The following is a 13,018-nucleotide window of genomic DNA, read 5'->3' on the forward strand; positions in this document are numbered from 1 at the left end:
TATTGTATAAATAAATTCCCAGTAAACATTTACTAACAATTACATAATAACAATATTATAATTTCTCGCTTATAAATGTAATGTAACACATGTTGCACATAATTGTTACATTGTTGAGTAAGAGATTATATAATATTGACGTTATTATAACCGTTAGTTGGTGTTTACTGCGTTATGAAATCTTAAACAGCGGATTTGTGAAAGATACTGTAAAAGGTGTTTAGTGAAAACCTCTCAATGAACGCTCTAATTCTTGATATCAGCGTCTCCTTTCTCAGTCGTTATCTTCGCCGATATATCTTCATTCAGCACATACATATGCAATCTCTTAAAATTCGCGATTTTCATTTATAATCCTTGAAAATTTTCGGGAACACCTATTGCAAAAACTCTTTTTGTTTTGTACTCGAGTAATATCGTCCAGAGAGTCGGCAACGTGTTGTCGGCTTCGAAGAGATGTTTGCTCACATTTTTATTATTTGGAAGATGAAAATTTGCCTAATGGCTACCTTAAATGTCTACGAGACATTCGTTTTACTTTAAAAGACTTGCATAGGTAGTCAAAGGCTAGTTTTAGATGTCGTTAATCTATCATCAGCTCAAAATGGACCGCGCCGATTTTGTCGGTGCGACTGTGCTTGATATTTTTTGCCCATGCTTTGCACTCGACATTTATCAGAATTCCAGCTGCAAATAAAAAATAAATAATATAGTTCTATTCTTCCGTTATTATATGTAGAGGAAAGTCCTCTATTATGAGATAGGATTCTAATACTAGATAGCATGAGGTTTTCAGTGTTTAAATTCAATTACAAAACTTTTTTGCAACGATTACACGATTTAACAATCAATTTTCCACTAAACAGATTTCACTCCAAGGGGAATAAATTCATGATGGAACCAACAGATGACGTCTATTAATTTAGCAGAAACATTAGGTGCTATCTCAAATTAAAAGCCTATCTTATAATAGACTTACCCCCTATATTATTTTTTATATCAATATCGTGATAATTGAGAAACTGCTGAAATTGAATAATTGTTATCTCACGAGTGAATGGACAGAATTAAATGCTATTCTGCAAAAAAAACTCGTCATTTTGATTTGTACATATTGCAAAGCGTATGACTTGTGATAGTCATTTCGAAGTCAAAGCTTTAGAGAAAATTTCGAAATAATGGATTTACTTAATATGAAAAGCGGGAATGCAATTCTTTTATACAATGCACTAAGGCATATAATAGTTTTCTTCCAGTATAGTAAATTGATAATATTTTATTCTGTTGACCCATTACAAAATGATAACTTTTTACTTTCGGCATTTTCCGATTGTCACCCTACATATGTGAGCATATATTGTACTTTGTATTACTTACTTCGTGGTCTAACAAAGTGCACTGCAACTAGAGGGCTCAAATATCCTTCGGAATTTTCATAAGGATAAAAGTAACCAGGAAAACCGCGTCGTGGCAAATAGTTAATTGGTCCAATGTTCTCCTGATCAGCAGGATTTTCACCTTCACAGGATACCCAGATTGTGTTCAATTGCAAGGAGTTGTTTCCTTTTTGATTAACAATGTGTTCTTTGAGATCGTGTGGCATCTTTTCCGGTAAATTATTAGTATCATTGTAAAACTCTGGTCTCCAGCCATAAATCTAGTAGACAAAAATAACATAAAGAAAGTTATATACTGATTTACATTAAATGTATAATGATTTAAGTTGATATTAGCAATTGGAAGTATTTAAAGAATTATATAAAATTAAAAATAAGGTTTACAAATAAATATCATGCTATTGTAAATAATCGAATTAATTCTACATTATGATGCACGTACTTTGTTCAACTTAAGGAAAATGCAAGGAGCGGACTTGTGATAATTATATTTATTCTCCTTGGTGCAAGGATGCCAATTTTTCACATCAACATCACAAACTTTTCCGGGTGGCGGCGGCTGATTATAATCGCATTTGTTAATGTTAGCGCCAAGACCAAGAACAGATCCGGGTGTTATATAATCTGGAATTAATATTACACGAAATATTGTAGATATTACGAATGATCAAATTATGTTTGTCAATTTGAAAATTATAATTAGAGAAATTAATTAGGAATAAGGTAAATGAAATATGCAGGTATAAAGTGACACTAGAAGTCATTTAGGACTCGACGTCCTATCCTGAGCCATGTGGATTCCTTTTTTATTACGGATGATTGTACCTTTTAAAAATTTTTGCAGTGAATCAACCCAGTGTTTGAAGTTTTCGCTGTCGGTGCCTCTGTACCAAATCAAAGTGCTTTCCACATTCTCATCCGGCGGCATCGGTCTGAATCCCAGTCCTGTAAAGCGTAACAGCGTCGTTTATTTAAAAGTTTGCCACATCTTCCCGTATCTTGATTTTTGATATATTAAACAATAAAAACTAATAAATAATCTCTACAAACGACTTTTAAAAAGTCACGACAGTTATTAAATATTAAAATATCTTATTGCCATTTACATGTAGTATTTATTATTAACTAAAAATAATTCACCTGGATTTGTTCCAATAATGGATCTCTCAAGTTGCCACCTCGGTATCCTTGGATCGAGCGTTTGAAAGAATGCCCAGAAACAAATGGCAACGAGCGCTGCCAGAACGCCGTAGAATATTAGATAAAAAAGTCCAATTTTACCTGTAAAAATGGAATAAAATAATTAAAAGGTAGGATATCCGAAAGTGTACGTTTCGAACGTACAAAACTCTTTATTTGTTTGCAAGAAACGTCGAAAATCTTCCAATTATTCTAAATGCTATGCGAATACTTTAAAGTGTACATACATTTTTTTCTAAATACAAGTGTTAAATACATTTTCTTTCAACAAATCATCTGTGGTGATTATTAATCATCACACAGATCATACAATAAATTTTACCACAAATGTGCTTTGCGAAGAGTTTGCAGTCGCATGTAGAGAAAGCTGATTCTGATATATGCGTGTACTTCCTATAATGTAGGTTAATTGTATTAACCGTGGATTCAATTCATAGAGAAAGATCAACGCGACTGGTCAAATGGTGCAATTCAATTATGCGTTAACGGGACTCGCGACGTTGTTTTGTGGACATCGTTCATCAAATAACGCTACCGAGAATAAAGGGGTACGCACACATGAAGAAATATTATTCAGTATTAAACGTAGTATATTACTTTCCTAGAAATTTCAATACTTATATATTTGTGCAATATGTATATTTATTAAATATACATTTGACATACAAAAATCATACGCATAAAATTATTAATCATGACTAGTAGCAGCTATACAGGGTGCTAATTATAAATACAATTATAATGAAATCAACTACAAATTATAAAATTATATTCATGTAAGAGAACGTTTGTGAGAGAGGAATTTTATTTTTTTAGATTTTTAATATAATTGGGATAAAGTTTTCTCCAAAAGGTGTCGAATTTTTGAAAAAGTAAGTATTATATATTAAACGTCTATTTATATTAAAATTGTGACGTTATTGTTAACTTTATAGAAATCATAGGAAGAGATGCAGATTGCTTACTATAGTCTGAAGTGAAGATAGTCTTCAAGTATCTCTCAGTCCTGTTAGACGCGTCATGACGTCATTAGACATTACTAACGAGAAGTTAATTGTCTTCGACATCGTCACGGGATCTTATCAGTAGACTATAGTCACAACTGCATAAGGAAGGGTATGCCAATTACGAAATTATAGGGCAAAACTGTCTATCTTTTGTTTTTTTTTCTCATTAATGTATCAAAAAATTTGAATCGTCTTTTTCTATTCCTTTTCTCATATAACTGGTAGCATTTTGATCAATGGTTTTTTTTTAAATAAGCTCTTTCCAAATTTAAATAATGGTTTGGAAAAGTCAGTTTCTTTTTAGAACTTTAATTCCATGTAATTTTTGGCAAAATTCTAATTCTTTAAAATCAAGCCAATTATATCCATTTTTTAAGAGAATAAAAAAGAAGTATAAAAATCGATTCGCTGTAAAAGAAAGATATAAGAGTTAAAAACCATAATTTTCCAGGAAAGTGCTTTGATGTTCAATTCTTCATAATTATTTATTCTGTTTTTCTTTGTCTATTTCACATCGAGACTACAAATAGAGAATATAAACGACAAATCAAATCAAATAACGAAACGAGTTTTTTTAAATTACTTCTCGATTATTCGTTCTTTCTAACCATTTAAACTGTAAGGAGACTATAACTGCAACTTTTCTTTTTTATCGTCTTCTAATGATAAGAATGAAAAATCAGAACCGCAGTGGTAGTCCATTTAAGTTCCTGACTTCGATAAAGTAAATGACAGAGACGTGTCGCATCTGCTCAAATGAATAAAAAAGCATCAGGTATCCATGTCTTTAAAAAGCAAACAATTTAAAACTATCTATTTTTGTCTATTCTTAAAAAACTCAACATCAACGATAAAATTCGTCGCTTGAACTGCCATGCTTCTCCTATGAGAAATATAATAAATAAAATATTACGAAGTAGTGTTTCATCTCTATTTGATTTTTACTTTTATGTGCTTTACTTCTTGGAAATAGAGAAAAGTGCCCGAGTGTGAGAAACTGAATCCATTTTATGTAGTTATCGGAAATCTATGGGTAGAATTTTTAAATGTAGTAGCTCATTTTTAAGGAAATTTAATAAGATTTTAAGTTGTTAAAATGTAAAATTTAATTAAATCATTATTTTCCTAAAAATTAGAAACATGTGAACAAAGAGCTGTACGAGGGGAAACCGCTGACCAAAAAATGCCTAGTAACGCTTAGTAGTGCCCAATCATGCCGCAATCTGTACACCACTATGCCCTGAGCGGTTTCTCCCTCGAAGCTTTATGAGAAATCGAGAAAGTGTAATCGTAATATGAAATATTCCGGGAAATCGCTAATAAAGTGCGAACTACATTAGCATTGCAACTGGAAAACCTTATTAAATGTTTCTGAAATACAAATGTAATGGAGAGAAGCTTCTTTACAATAATCACAAACCCACTTATACCGATATACTCCAAATGTATCCTTCTTTATGGTCACACTGTACGAAAAAGATAATAAATGCGCAAAAATTTTCTTTTTCTTTTTAGGACGTTCATAAACATGCTAAATATTCTATAAGATAACCTACGCTTACTGGAGCATAAATTATTTCACATTAGAAATACCCTGTATGTCTCATATTACGACTTGTGGTTTTGCAGTCACCAAATCTAATCTCTACAATTAAACAATTCAACATATCCCGTATTTTCCTATTAATACAATCAAACTCGATCACTGCATGTACAATTTCTTGCCAAATATTTATTTACTACATAATGGATAAGGTTTGAAGAGTTACTTCAGTGGAACTTGACGATTTGTAGTCCAATTAAAAAAATCTTTTTGCGACGACTACACGCACGATCTAACAATGAATTTTCTACCAAATAGATTTCATTCTAAAGGCAATAAATGCATAGTGAAACCAACTGATAGCGCCTGTTGGTTTAGCAGAAACCCCGCTGTCTTATATTAGTAGCCTACCTCATAATACGGGACTTTCCCCTGCTGTATTCTTTTTTAAATGACTATTGATTGTAACCTTCCACATTTAATACTTTTGATCAAGCAATAAAATCTAACTCAATCACGTTCAGCAAAATAAAACCTAATTTACATAATACAGTAATTAACTTGTTGATTTTTTTTCTATTCTTTATCTTCACGAAAGAACGATTAAGATTATACGTGATCATTATAATCGTCACGTTACGACAACAGTTGTGTAACCACGATTCTGTTTTGTCTCGTTACGGCTGATTCGCAGAGTTTACAGAAACGCGATAAGCGAAATCTTATTCAGTAATTTAGCTTACATTACCGCAATGCAATACGAGCCTCACAATGACGGCATGGGATCAGCTCACAGGTTTCTCAAATCACAATCAGTGAGTAAAAGAATAGAAAATTACAATATAACAATATGATCTTATATCACAAATTATCATTTATTTTCTTAATTACTAAAAGTACTCGTTTCTTTTATAAAAGAAGAATGTAAGGTAATTATCTAAAGTTTCTTTGTATTGGCATGAAGAGAAGAGCGAGTTATTGGTCACAGAAGACAAGAAGCTTCCTGAGACAAGTGTAACGGTCGCTAAAGTCTCTAAAATTGTGCAATCACGTGAAACAAAAGAAGTGCATTTGAACTCGTTTTTTAAACCCAAGATCTAAGTCAACTTTGGTGATTCCTAGTTTAACTGTAACTGCAGCTTCCACGATTCGGACGGTCTCAGGTGATTGTAACTGTACAAAAGACGAAGCGGCACAGCCGCGTGGGTGTACCCTTCGGAATGGCCCTAAGTTACGTAATGCTGTAATGCCGCCGTTTAACGCCAATTGACCTCGTTATACACGTTTACGCTAAAGGAAGTTTAACAATTGCCATTCAACCGGGCAAACCGTTGTATGCACCGCGAATCAAACACGCTCCATGCTTCCGTCTTTTTCTAGCTTCGCTTCCACTTTACCTTCCTCGCTTATCCCCCTTTGCAATGCTCCGGACATTAATATGGAGCCGCGTGAAAGATTTGATTGAGAGATGGTGTGCCGAATTCTATCTCAAATGTAAAATGTTTCGAGGAATTTAGAGAAAAGGAGCTTCCTTAATTTTGTTTCTTCTAATGGAAAGTACTACACACAGCGTTTCGCTTTAAGATAAAAAATATTAAATGGGAGATTCGAGGGTGAGAGCGAAGTGTCGAGAAACAAAATTCTTTTTCACCGTGTGTCAAGGTTACTAATACCTCAAGGATGTATCTTGATATATTTTTCGAAGCTTAGTATTCCTGGTCACTTCTCCGCAACGTATACAGGCTTCTGAGCCAATTAAATCGAGACAATTCTTGCGAATCAACACGCACTGTTGACGTGTGCGCTGCAAGTCTTCTCTTTGTTGTCATCACAGAAGAAAATAGATACGACATATCTATATTATCATTGGCATTCTATCATGTTTATTAAAAAGTGCATGAAAATTAAATAAATAAGACATATACAATTTTTGCGAGAGGAAATGGTGTATACGTCAATAATTTTAGAGTGTCAGATTAGATATTAAGCAGCTTCAACCGATATTTTGTACCGAACGTATTAGTGTTCTTCGTTTTTTTTTGCATGTTGTACTTATAAATTTGTGTTTTTTGCATATTTCGTTCCTAAATGCCCATTTCATCGGGATAGATTGACTTGAATAAATGGACAAGTCGAGCAATTTAATTTCTTCGAGTTTAAATACTTTATCGCAGCTACTGTACAGGGTGTCTCATTTTTAACGATCCACGCAAATATCTCTTCGGGGAAGGGGGCCAGCAAAAAAATGACCTGAGCAAACCCAACGACTTTTGCTCAAGTCATTTTTTGCTTCCCCGAAGAGACATTTGCGTGGATCATTTGAAATGAGACACCCTGTATATTTGAGGATACCCCGTTAAACTGTAAGGGCTCCCACACTGTAAGAAGTGTACTTTTATACGGCGCGGGTGAGTAATAACCATCAAGTCGCCATAGCGACAGCCGTAAAACACACCCCGAGACACATAAAGACGGGGCTGTCAGGGCAGTAACCACGTTCGGCGGTGATCGACAGCGGCGCCGGTATAGACTAATTAATTGAAGCTCGCAAACAGTCACTCCTTCGTACACGCGACAACATGAATGCCTTTATCTTCTCTAGACGTTCCGTCTCGGGAGGGATCGTGTCCAGATATTTAAACTGTGACGTTCGCGATTCGAAGCCAACAATGGCCGCGTTCAGCGGGAAGAGCTGCTTTGCAAACTGTTGTAAAAACCTTGAATCCGATTGGCGTATGCTTTTAATTGTGACAGAACCTAAGAGCGTACTCCGATCATCAAATTTGCGAATTGAAATGTGTTGCGATGTAACATTTTCCGCTGAACGCAGTCAATAACGTTGTCTCGCGGTAGTATCTCCGATGGTCGGTTCGCCATGCGCGTGATAAATTTATTAGCATAGGAGATAAATAAATGTAAAGTCGATAAATTTATTGGCACAGGATATACAAATATATGCGTATTCCCAATACGTGCAAGGATCGCCATTGCAATTGCACTTGCTTCTTTATCATAATTTACTTTTAAGCGCGCGTTAATTTCCCTATAACTTCGCGCAATAATCCTTCATTAATGCTTTCACGCTAATATTTATGCAATCAAAAGTCCGAGTTTGTTACAGATTCACGATTACGCGATAGTGCAGACACCATCATATATCTTTGGTCATTGACACTATCACGTGCTAAGAACAAACATGCAGTAATGGCTAGTAAAATACTGGCATTAATCGTTAACATGCCGCAATGACACATGCAACAACGACGGTACACGTTAATAGATAATAGATAGTGCACGATCGGTATAATAGACATGCTTGACAATTTTTCTATTCCTTGTATGTTTTGCTATCATTTGCTATCATTTGTGTGTATTTTTTTTACTACTGCATTGCAGTACCGCACTGCAGTAGTAAAAAAAATACACGCAAATGATGGTACTTTGGGCGGCTGTCGTAATATTTATTGATTTTACACTTCTTCATCGGTTTGATAACGGAGTTTGTATCGTATTTCATAAACTTCAACGAAGTAGTTTTATCCAGTCTTGTCTTCCGTTCGCCTTTGATGTCGCGATTAAATTCTGCCTGAATATTGCCGGCTCAAGCATTGTTTAAATAAATTAAAAGATTGTTACGTGTAGAATGTAATAAACTCCAGTTACCATATATTAATAATCTATCTTCAGACACAATCGTGTTACTCCGTGTTCGTCTATCGAAGCGTCTTAATTCACTGACATGAAAATCTCTAACAAGACGTTACTTCAAGATCTCAGTAGCGTAAAGTATATATCGCACTTCAGTTTACTACAAGTTATCTTACATAACTAATTCTATTAATTATATATAATTGATTTCATTATCGAGTCATTGTATAGTATTCTCGGATCGCGAGATCTTGGACAACTTCCCGGGCAGAAGTTCCTTGTGTGTGAATTAACAGGACTGTATACACGTTATCTCGTTCTTTTTTTTCAAAAGTCTAGTAATTAAGTAATAATTAATTCTACGTCATCGAGTTGTTACATGGTGTCCTCGAAACACGAGATCTTGGCTAACCTTCCAGACAGTCGTTCCTTATATACTAATAAGAAGATTGTATACCATCTGGTTTCTTTCAAAATTAAAAAATTCTCTTTATACAATCTGTATATAAAATACTTTGGAGTTTGTTCAAAAAGTTATTCTAGGATCATGTTTTCCATACCAGTCTACTAGTACTAATTGTTAGTTTAAAGTATACTTTTCAACCGGATTTTCTTCTTCTTCCTCGAGTATTAAGCCCGTTTTATCCAGTTCGTTCTGGTATTTTGACCATTTGGTTTTATCTGGAGGGTTAAACCCCCTAGAGGGTTATTGCGTAACAGGATGTTCTCGGTGGTTGCCACTTCCCTTCGGGAAATTTCGAAAAAAGGTGTCCGTAGGTTTGAACTCGGATCTTTTCATTCATTCGTGTACTAAGCAGAGTACATTTCTCTGAGCCACACACTCGCCACCGGATTTTCTAATTATGTTTAATTATTTTCCAATTATATGCTGTTAAAGTGCGAGTGAAGGTATGACACTCTGTTTCCGGTCCGGAATCAACTTTTACCAGTTAAAAGTTCTGGTCTACCATGGAAGCTCTACTGTAAATATTTCAAAATTCGTAATTTTATGTTTAATTCCTTCGGTAATGGTAAATGTCTTTAAAAAATGCTAAAAACGCGAGTAGCACTTAACATTTTTTTGACATAAAACCTGTTTTGTCCACTGCAACACTTAATATTATCATGCGTCGCTAATGACAGTTCCACTTATGTTCCATCCACATATTCTCGTTTATTCAATTATCACAGACTGTATATGTGACTCGACAAAGTAAGTCTGCATACTTAGGGAAAGAGTCATCGAAAAGCATGACGTGGCATTTCTTTGGAAAGTATAGCATAGAGTCGATAACCCATTTCGATAGTATCGCGATGAATTGAGCTAAATTTGCAGATGTATTTGTAGACAATGCAAATTGATGAAGCGTTAAACAAATGTGTCGAAATGAAAAAAGACGCTGTGAATATTACATTATCCTAGGTAGAAAAAATTGCAGATACAAACATGTCAATCGATTGAGTGAAAAAACCTCGGTCGTTAAACACACGTTATTTTATTTAAATACAAATGCTAGAGAAGTTGCAAATTAAAATCTATAATTCGCCTAATTATCGCACGTCTTACACGCGTATCTCTATACTCCATTTTTCAAACTTACTCCATTGCCATCCATCAGTTTTCGCGTTAAATATATTAATAAAGTACATTTTATTGATATGATACACATTTTGTTAATATATTCATAATCAATTTTTCTAATTCTTGGTTGTGACATGAAGAGGAGGGAAAAAAAGAGACAAATTTAGCGCGCGGTCCATTATTCGTTAAAAGAGTCATCTTCTACCCGACTCCGAGTTTGCTGGGAAGTCTCTGAAGAAAGCGCGACTTCTGACACGCCCTGCACGTGGCGTCAGTCCCCTTTTATTCCGTGCAGAAATGCCTGCGCTACTCCGACACGGTATATATTAAAAGATCGAGGCTCTGTTTTCGACTCGCGTATATCAATACAAGTGTCGCTGAAGCGACACAGCCGAGATGGAAAGTATCGGTGCGATTGGTGTTGACACTTTCCCGGACAATGGTGTAATGGAGTCGATCAAATAATTGGCGCGCGGATCGGCGAGGTCGATTTTCGTGTGAAGAAAAAAAAAGAGAAAGAAAAACGGGAAGAGAAACTTAGGAATTTCCCTAAACGCCTGATCGGCCGGAGCTATTCCTCGGCGAGAGTACAAAAGTACACATCGAGGCGTTCTAGGGAATCGAGTCACGCCGCCGAAGACAATCCTAGGTGTGTCCACACCTGATGGGAGAGGAATCAGGCGTGGTATATCGATACGCGGTCGCGGCGTGTTCGATACCGCGCGCTTAACGATATTACTATCGATACGATCTCAACACCGCACCGTAGGCTCCTCTCCGGCCGCCGTCGCAGAATTTCTTCGAGAACGCGCGGAAAGAAAATCCTCTAAAGCTGGCAACGTCGCGCTTACCCCAGCTACTGGCGGTCCTGCCCATAAACGCGCCGGTCTCGCGATTGTACAGAAAGGTCCTCATGGTCTGGCGGACCGACATGGTCGGCGGTTTCTCGTATGGATTCATCAGCTCCATCGCGGTGACCATCTTCGGGTCTTTGGCCACCATTGCGCCCCACCTGTTACGAGGATTCCGCCCTGCGATTCACAAAACGCGCGCACCCGCCGCGGCGAATAACCCGCGAAACACACGAGTCTCCCACGAATTCGAAAAACACTCCGCCTAGACACTTGGGCACTGCCGAACTCGCCGAACTGGTCGGGGCCCGGTTCACGCTCCTCTCTTTCTTTCTTTCTCTCTCTCTCTTTCTCCCCTCTCTCTGTCTCTTTCTTTCTCTCTCTCTCCCTCTCTCTCTCCCTCTCTCTCTCTCTCTCTCTCCCCCGCCCTACGCGCCGATTACGAACTGACTCCGCAATTCCAACTCCGCAGGTTACTCCTCGACTCGCAGTCGCGTCGCCTAACAGTTGTTTCTTCGGCGCCACCAGGTTGACTAAACGCGCCCAACCAAGCGCACCGCGACCTTCCTCCTTCTCTTTCGTTTCCTCTTCCCCTCCTGTTTCTCTCTTCGCGCTGCCCCTCCTTGACCGCAGGTTCGGACCCATCTCTCTGTCGGGCCTAGGTGTTGCTGAGGAATCGCGAGCGCGAAAGAGAACGCGCCGGGGACTTCGAAGTTAGGCAACTCGCGTTGCTGGAAATTGTACTTGAATTTAAGGAAACAGCGGCTTGAGCACCGTCAGTTGGCAATTGGTAGGAGAAAGGCACGAGGGACTACAGTGCCTTGCGGCGTATACATCGCTAAAAGTGCTACGAGAACAATGTCGAAGTGATACAATTGTGAAGCGTTCACTTTTCCAAAGCTTATATTATAGTATAATTATAGTCGCGATGTCTCTCGCGGCTGGCAACGGATGCTCTTTGAACTATCGCGCATTTAAAACTAATTGTAGGACAGATCCTTTAAAAGAAATCCGGAATTACACCCTATCGTTACGTTCTCATCGTATCGTCAATCGATTTCGAATAATTTCTGTTCTCTCGAAATTTCGAAAATAATAATCTTGAACAAATTTTGTTATAGTTATTTACTATATTGCTCTTTCAAGCCATCTCTGCAGATATTTTTCTATTTTCCAAGGGATAACAAACAAGTACAGAGGTGGCTGGCTGGACGTTCGTACACGCAATTGTCAATTCGAAATTATAACATATTAAGTTATACGTAACTTATTTTACATTTGTATTGCACAGAAACGACAATGCTGCGTATGAATGGCCCGCGTTCTCTTTGAAAACTGTCAATGGGGACCCGGACAATGATCCCTTTGCCGATTTTTAAATTATTCAACGCCTCACGTTGAATCAACGTACGGGCAATCGACGTTCCAACCGCGCTTGAAAGCAACAAAATTGTCCGTTTCCCAAGCACACCCTATGCGGATGCACCATAACGTAACATGCGGTTCCTCTAATGACGTGGCAGGTCGCGGTCGCAGGTGCGTACATGTTTTGTCAATGATGGTACGTTGACATTGTGTATGGTAATACACACGTATTATAATCAGTGACGTATTTCTCCTACGCAGGACCCTCGGTTTACGCGCGTGAGTAATGTCGCACACTCGGCGCATTTTCACGCGTGCATTGCGTGGTTAGACTTGTCGAAAATTTGGATTGAACAGTGAACGTTATGTACACATATATCATTTATTTTAATTGAATATTGTAACGTTCGATTTGATTTTTGTAC

At 37.1% G+C, this 13,018-nt stretch overlaps 1 protein-coding gene across 1 annotated transcript; it reads right to left on the bottom strand.

Moving 5' to 3' along the window:
• Window positions 1–18: 18 nt before the first annotated feature.
• LOC105561546 (sodium/potassium-transporting ATPase subunit beta-2) lies at window positions 19–11,786 on the bottom strand. The gene is made up of 6 exons (XM_012011617.1): window positions 11,229–11,786; window positions 2,538–2,678; window positions 2,223–2,342; window positions 1,840–2,021; window positions 1,378–1,657; window positions 19–687 (listed from the first exon to the last, which is right to left on the bottom strand). The coding sequence occupies exons 1-6, from the start codon at window positions 11,377–11,379 to the stop codon at window positions 584–586; spliced, it is 978 nt and encodes a 325-aa protein (XP_011867007.1). The 5' UTR covers window positions 11,380–11,786; the 3' UTR covers window positions 19–583.
• Between the last annotated feature and the right edge of the window lie 1,232 nt (window positions 11,787–13,018).

Source organism: Vollenhovia emeryi, unplaced genomic scaffold (assembly GCF_000949405.1).
Source record: "Vollenhovia emeryi isolate VEMERY1.0 unplaced genomic scaffold, V.emery_V1.0 DF939205.1, whole genome shotgun sequence".
Taxonomy (NCBI): domain Eukaryota; kingdom Metazoa; phylum Arthropoda; class Insecta; order Hymenoptera; family Formicidae; genus Vollenhovia; species Vollenhovia emeryi.

Excerpts from the sequence above, each read along its gene's own strand:
- LOC105561546 (XM_012011617.1), bottom strand. The coding sequence starts at position 11,379 with ATGGTGGCCAAAGACCCGAAGATGGTCACCGCGATGGAGCTGATGAAT. Across the intron at positions 2,022-2,222 it reads ACTGCAAAAATTTTTAAAAG|ATTATATAACACCCGGATCT; the intron begins GTACAATCATCC and ends TATTAATTCCAG. Across the intron at positions 688-1,377 it reads GCACTTTGTTAGACCACGAA|CTGGAATTCTGATAAATGTC; the intron begins GTAAGTAATACA and ends TTTTATTTGCAG.